This window comes from Betta splendens, chromosome 3 (assembly GCF_900634795.4).
Source record: "Betta splendens chromosome 3, fBetSpl5.4, whole genome shotgun sequence".
Taxonomy (NCBI): Eukaryota; Metazoa; Chordata; class Actinopteri; order Anabantiformes; family Osphronemidae; genus Betta; species Betta splendens.
In genome coordinates this window covers 411,088-417,670 of record NC_040883.2, presented here as the reverse complement: position 1 = coordinate 417,670, position 6,583 = coordinate 411,088, and the positions used below count along the sequence as shown (strand labels likewise).

Genomic DNA, 6,583 nt, shown 5'->3' with positions numbered 1-6,583 from the left:
ATGAATTTTTTCTAAACTGTAAAAAAAAAAAAAAAAAAAGACAAAAAGTGGACAATGACATGTTGGTGTGAACATTTTAATTCTGGACGAGCAGCACATGAGAAACAGTTTCCAGAGGAAAGTTCAGTTTAGAGTGGAGGTGTCCAACCCTGGTCCTCCAGAGCTACTGCCCTGCTGGTCTCACTACCTGCCCCAGCTGATACTGAGCACCTTGACCAGGTGTTTACCCAATCAGCAGCTAGTGGACACTTGGTCAAGGTGATCAGAAGGGAGACAAGGGTTTGACACCCCAGGTTAAGAGTAAACCAGCTCTTCTGGGGGGAGACACTGACAGCTTCTTGATTTCTACCTGCAGCTACTTCTGGTTTAGTTCTAATAAAGCCGCGCACTGGACACAGTTGAGGAGCATGCACATAGCTTCTAGAGTTTCTGTTCTACTGGTGTAAAGATGTCCATCAGGCTTTAATACAGTCGGGTTCTACCGAGAGAATCTACTTTGCACCTTTTGCATCACTCAGGACAAGTCAGTTTGCTCTTCTTGTTTTAGGGCTTAAATTCATGATTCTGGGTAAATAAAAAGCCACCGATCCATTTAAAATATCACACGTCATGATTCTGACGGTTTACTTCATACAGATCAAATTACTCAGGTGGAGATGGGACCTTACTTGCGTCTCAGGTTTCCAACCCCTAATTTCATGAGGTCATTCCATGTTCTTTCTTTAGCAGCTACCACAAAAAAATAAAGCGCTCCACGGCCACATGAGCAAGAGCTCAAGCACACGACTGCAGTGTGACTTGAAGTGGTCTGAGGTAAAACAATGTAGGTAAAAAGCAAAAAGCTAAATATGGCTCAGCACATGAGGGCAGAAGGTTCTGGTTAAGGAGGCAAGTCAGGAATGAGCGGAAGCTTCTTGTGACAGACTGGAATGATGCAACACAAGATCAGATCCTCTAACTCACCTAACTGTGGTCCTCAAGGGCCGGTGTCCCTGCTGGTTTTCCAACTCTGCCTGCTGATCACCTTGATCAGGTGTGTCAGTTGGCTCATCCAGCTGCTGAGTGAATAAACACGCCTGATCAAGGTGATCACAAGGGAATCTGCAAGTTCTGGGGAAGGGAGAGTTGGAAAATCAGCAAAGGACTGGTTTAAGTTTGACACCCCTGTATTAGAAGTTAATACTTGACTGAATGTTAGTATGTTTCAGTCTTCTGCTTTTTCCCTGAAGAGGAAGAGTCAGACACGTTTCTATTTTACCTTTACAGTACATATATACGTGGTCACCTGAAGCTACTGGAAGCCAGCTGTGCTTCGTGTTCATGAGGTAAGTGAGGCAGACGCTCACTGTCTCTAGAGGGGAAATCAAAGAACTAAACACTTTCAAGTACAAAAACAGTTATGAGGTAACATGGCAGTAGCTGGTCGGACCGGTCCTGGGGTGAATGTTTACACCCTACGAGGTCAAGGAGCAAAGGAAGTGGGTTTTATCAAAGCCCTCATTTTAACTTTGGCATGTAACCACATGTGGACTGACTGTTGGTTTGGACATTAAACATAACATCTACTGTTATAGCAGTGGACTATCCGTTCAGTTTGAAATGCTTCTAATGGAATAAAAGTGTGACCTGACTACTTGGCGCTGAGGCTAACTTTTCAAAGGTCCTTTAGAGATTTAACAGTCTTGGTCAGGTTACTGTAGAACTCAGCCATACTGGAGGGAAAAAACGAGTCGACCACAGAGCGAGGGAGGAAGCCGCCCAGGTCCGTCTGGAAGAATGTGAAGACCTGGGTTTTATTGGGCTCTCTGCAAAGAGAGAGGAACAAACATGCACAACGAAACTGAATTACAAAAAAAAAGAGAAGCAGAAGTAGTGCAGGGACCCAGACACTGTGTTGGTGCACTCACCCGGAGATGGGGACGCAGATGCAACCACATCGATGGTTGAATCCTCTCACGTAGCCGGACTGGGGAGGACAGCTTGCATGACACACGTTGGTGGCTGTGTGATATGACACATTTATTTATGATCATTTAAACATAAACACCAGAGACAGCTCTCACTCACAGCTGCTAATGTCAGGCTAGCTACCCGATTTGTGAACATTAATAGTCCCTCCTTTCATGTGATGTAATACCATTTATCATCGTTTGAGTTCCCAACACCTTCACACACATTTTGCTTGCCCTGTGCGACGTACCTCCTTTGCATGACCCCATCTGTTAGTTCGTATACTTGGTTGCACATCCTGTCTAGCAAATGACAAATAAAGGCTAGAACCTTCATTGGGCCCTGGGCGGAGGCTGGCCCTCAATGCACAACCGCAGAGTAGGTGTGTGGGTTTGAGTGTCACACTACACGGGGCGAGCATGGGCATACTTGAGCGAGAGAATGGGTAAGTGTGAAAGAAGGGTGAGGATGGCTCTGGCTGTGCTGCGTGTGGCGCCTGGGCAGTAGTACTGCGGTCCCTGGGTCTCGGCTGTCCCTTCCTGGCTGGGGGTTGTGGGGGGTGGTGGGATAGGTAGCAGAGCCAGTCGGGAACCTGGCTCTGCGGACCCTGGCGTTCTGCTTCCCAACTACATTTCTCCGCATTCATCCACTTAGGTCTGCAAGGGGTGTCCTGCTGATGGAGGGACCGGGGCTACTGGGAAGTGGTTCCGTCCCTTCCAAGTGGGATGCTCTGCAGTTTTAATTGCATTAGTCATACACACTTGTCCAGGAATCTGGGGGCTCCTTCCGGGGGGGCCAATAGACGGAGCCTTCCCATTGATAGCTCTGTCTGCTGGACCCCCCGGAGAATTGGGTATCTCCCAAAGTTCCTCATACTTAGCTACATACACATACATTTAGGGCCGGGGGTGGGCTCTTTCACTGGGGCCTGGGGCTGAGGCCAGTTGTGGCCTCGGCCACTGGCCCTGATGGAGAGATCACCACCCAGTTTTAACTGCAAAAAGACATTTAGGGCGAGGGGGGGCACTGTCCGGGGGACACACCGTCAGCCAGCGGTTGTGCTCCTGGAGGTGTCACCCACCTTCAGTGCACTTTAGTTCCACACACTCACGTCCAAGCTGGGTTGCAGGGTTCTGGGGTACCTATTTCTACTGCCCTCTGCCTCCCCCGGGTTGGGGGGGTTGGTCGGGGCTCGGGAGGAGCTGCGGTCCCTGCCTCGGGCCACATGGACGGCAGGCCGGAGACCTACCCTTCCCACGAATGTGATCAAGCGAATGGTGTGGGTGCGAGAATGTATCTGAGAGTGCATTGGTTCACGTATGATTGACTAGTTTGTTGTGAGAGAGTCTATGGTGTGTGTGTGTGTTGATGTGATGATGTGTGTTGCACATGTGGATGGGTGTATGCGTCTGTGTTTGTGTGAGTTGGTATGCGTGTGGTGCGGTTGAAGTGTGGGGGGTCCGGTTTTTCGCCCGGGGTACGATGATCGTCTGCCTGGGTGGTCTCTTTTCTGCTGACCCCACCAATTGCTGGCCTTGTGCTGCAGGCCGCTGTAGCGCCAGGGGATGAGGTCGGGCCGATGGGGTCGGCCCCGCTCCACCCATGTGGGGGTGGTGGACTGGGGGCGGGCCCCACTCTGGGCGCGGGGGCATCTTCTGGCGGGCTCCCTACGGACCGTGGGTCCTCGGGCTCTACTCTTTCAGGCCGACCCTCCCGCCGGGGGGAGTGTTTGCCCCTGGTTCTCATGGGGCGGACAGCGTTGACCCCCGGTGGCCCGCTCTGGCCTCGGGTGCTGTCTCTGTGGCTGCTGCAGCTCTGCCTGGGGGGCTCTGTGTAGGCGGCTTGGGTTGCAACACCTGCCCTCCTGGACCTGAAGGTGTGTGGGCTCCCTGGCTGCTGGGATTCCTTCCTCTGCTTGCTGGATGGGCGTAGTGGCGGAGCCCCTCACATCACCCTGGCTTCCACAAGTGGCATTGTTCATGCACCAACGTCTGCCTCACCCTTTGGGTGAATAATGTTAAGCTACAGCCTTACTAACCTTGTAGTGGGACACTTTCCAAATCCAACTGTAAGTATTATTGATACTTATCACTACCAATATGAATAATGTGTGAATATGGAATTTGTGGTGTTGTATGTCATGACTTTTATTAAGTAGTATGGGATATGTATAATAATGCACATATGTATGTATATTGTATGTATATGTTTGTATTAGTATGTGCACATACCTTAGCACTATTATTGGTATTAGTATTAATCTCCAAGGTAAACCACAGTACAAAAATTGTTTAGTTATGAATGTGTTAGCCTAAGGTACATCCATGCTTCTTATTTATTTATTTATTTTTTTTTTGCTCCGATTGTTTACTTAACAGATTTGCTTGGTTTCAGCAGCTGGTTGCACCTCTTAACCCCCCCCCCCACCCTCCCGCATACACACCCTAGAGCAGAAACCTAACCTGTCCACCAACACAGCAACATCACACACATTTTGGATTAGCTAAATAAACCATTAAATAAACCATAAATCAGGAAGAGTATATATATTCTATATATACTCTTCTTGTTAAAGCAAAGCTGTCCATCACAATGTGGCATTCAGCGTAATATATGCTGCTTGCTAAACTGCTGGACAGAACAAAAAAAAAATTAATAAATAAAATAAAATAAAATAAATAAATAAATAAAAAAAAAAAAAAAATAAAAAAATAAAGACTGGAGCCACATGCTGCTTTTTTTCCTGATTATTCTCAAAAATGAACTTTCTTCACTTTCTTCTATCATCATATTTTCTTGTACAGTAAATACTGGTGTTATTCTATCCTGTTTTGTTCAATGTTTTATTGCTGCTGCAAACAAAAAAATTTTCCTATTTTGGGAGTTATATTGTATCGTAAAGTCAAATCTTCATGTCGTTCAATCAGCCTTGAGATAATGAGCAGGCTAAACCTAAATGTATGTGATTACAGTGCACAAACTGTTTTATAATAAAGCTCAAAGTAGTTTTGATAAGTGTGAACCAGAGTATGTAGAGTAAATGAGATCCCTTATAATGGTTCACTACATGGAATGCTACAGTATGTGTAACCGCCCTGGAATTTGCTGCATGACAGTATCAAAAGTATAAAATTATCAAATACAGAATCAGAAGCATGACGTACCATTTGATGAAATTGCGCCATCGTCATATTTCTTAACTAAAATAACGTCTACGAAGTCTCGTGGAGCTATGATACCCATGGCTGCAGAGGGCGTGACTGTTCGGCAAATAGAGATGTCCTGGACAACAATGGGAAATATGGGAAGAATAGCTGGGTTAATGTGACTACACGGACGAGATGAAATGCTGTCTTGACAGACATCAGCACACCTCTGTGATTTGGTCCAGGAGCTCAAACCTTTTCACATTGTTGTCCCATTTCACCCTGAGCCCATTGGGTACTGGCTTCAGGGATTCCCACACTTTCTCCAGGCTCCCACTGACAAGACCCTCACCCTTGTAGCTGCAGAGGCAATCAGAAGCAAGCAGAGTCAGCATGACCTGAGCAGGTCACAGGAGGTTATGAGTGTAATAGTGTTGCGTGTGTGACTTTACCCTTAACCTAAGTCTGTGGTTGTGTATGTGCTATGGCGTCTAGGTTTCACATAATAAATCAAGTTTTAAATCTTGTCACGTATCAAAGCTCAAGCGCTTTGGCACCTACACTACATGGTCTGTTATTCTAGAAAATTGTACTTGTATCCATGAGGTTTGCACATTTGTAGCTGCACAGATCAGCTACTAATTTAAACAAATGGCCTCTTTATGCTATTTTCATCTTTGTACACCTGAATTGCCGCTCATAAGGTTTACGTGTCACAACCCCAACTGTTGATGAAATCAACGCCATAGTAGAAAGAGGAGGTTTCTCACACATTCCCAGGGAACTCTGACGAAGGGCGCCAGGACACCACCACGTCATTCTGCAAAGAGAACAGTTGCTTTACAGTGGGAACTTTTACCTCATATAAACGCCTCCTGTGACACTAATGCAAACACACTGCAACCCTTGCGGATTGTAACTGAAACAAAGTGTAAATCTAAAAAGTCTGAATAATAAGTGAATTAGGAACAAGGCTAACGCGAGATACCTGCCGAGCACTCGTGACGGACTGCGTCCCACCTGCGCCGTAGACTCACCAGGTGCATAAAAACAGGGCACTTACCGACTTCTTGCACACCTTCCATCCGGACTCGTCCCTCTTGTAGCTCAGCAGGCAGTCAGCCACCACCTTCGCCTTGTGCTCGTAATCCATGGCAGCAAAAGTGGTCTGTTTAACCCCACGGCCGAACTGGACTGTGTAACCCGAGGACAGCGGCCACAACTAACATTAGCACGGAAGCCAACGCTAACGTTTGCTAAATGAATGAACCTTAGCGGCCAAGCAAACAGGACACGTTAAACGCCGGGAAACGCCAAAATGACTTCTGACAAACGGGCTCAGCGATTTCATTCAGATGCAGTTAGATGCATGATCCGAAATCCAAGCGAAACAAGATGAATCTCGCTAGCTGTCAAATCAACCAGAAAAGATGACATTTCCGGCAATGCCTTTCAAAAGAAAGGTCGGAATTGAACAGCAGCCACGT

General features: G+C 47.0%; 1 protein-coding gene across 1 annotated transcript; it reads right to left on the bottom strand.

The window, feature by feature from the left end:
- Positions 1-62: 62 nt before the first annotated feature.
- Positions 63-6,522, bottom strand: stard5 (StAR-related lipid transfer (START) domain containing 5). Its single transcript, XM_029143596.3, has 6 exons — positions 6,160-6,522; positions 5,867-5,916; positions 5,324-5,456; positions 5,115-5,232; positions 1,908-2,001; positions 63-1,805 (listed from the first exon to the last, which is right to left on the bottom strand). Exons 1-6 carry the CDS (start codon positions 6,247-6,249, stop codon positions 1,655-1,657), a joined length of 636 nt encoding a protein of 211 aa, XP_028999429.1. The 5' UTR covers positions 6,250-6,522; the 3' UTR covers positions 63-1,654.
- Between the last annotated feature and the right edge of the window lie 61 nt (positions 6,523-6,583).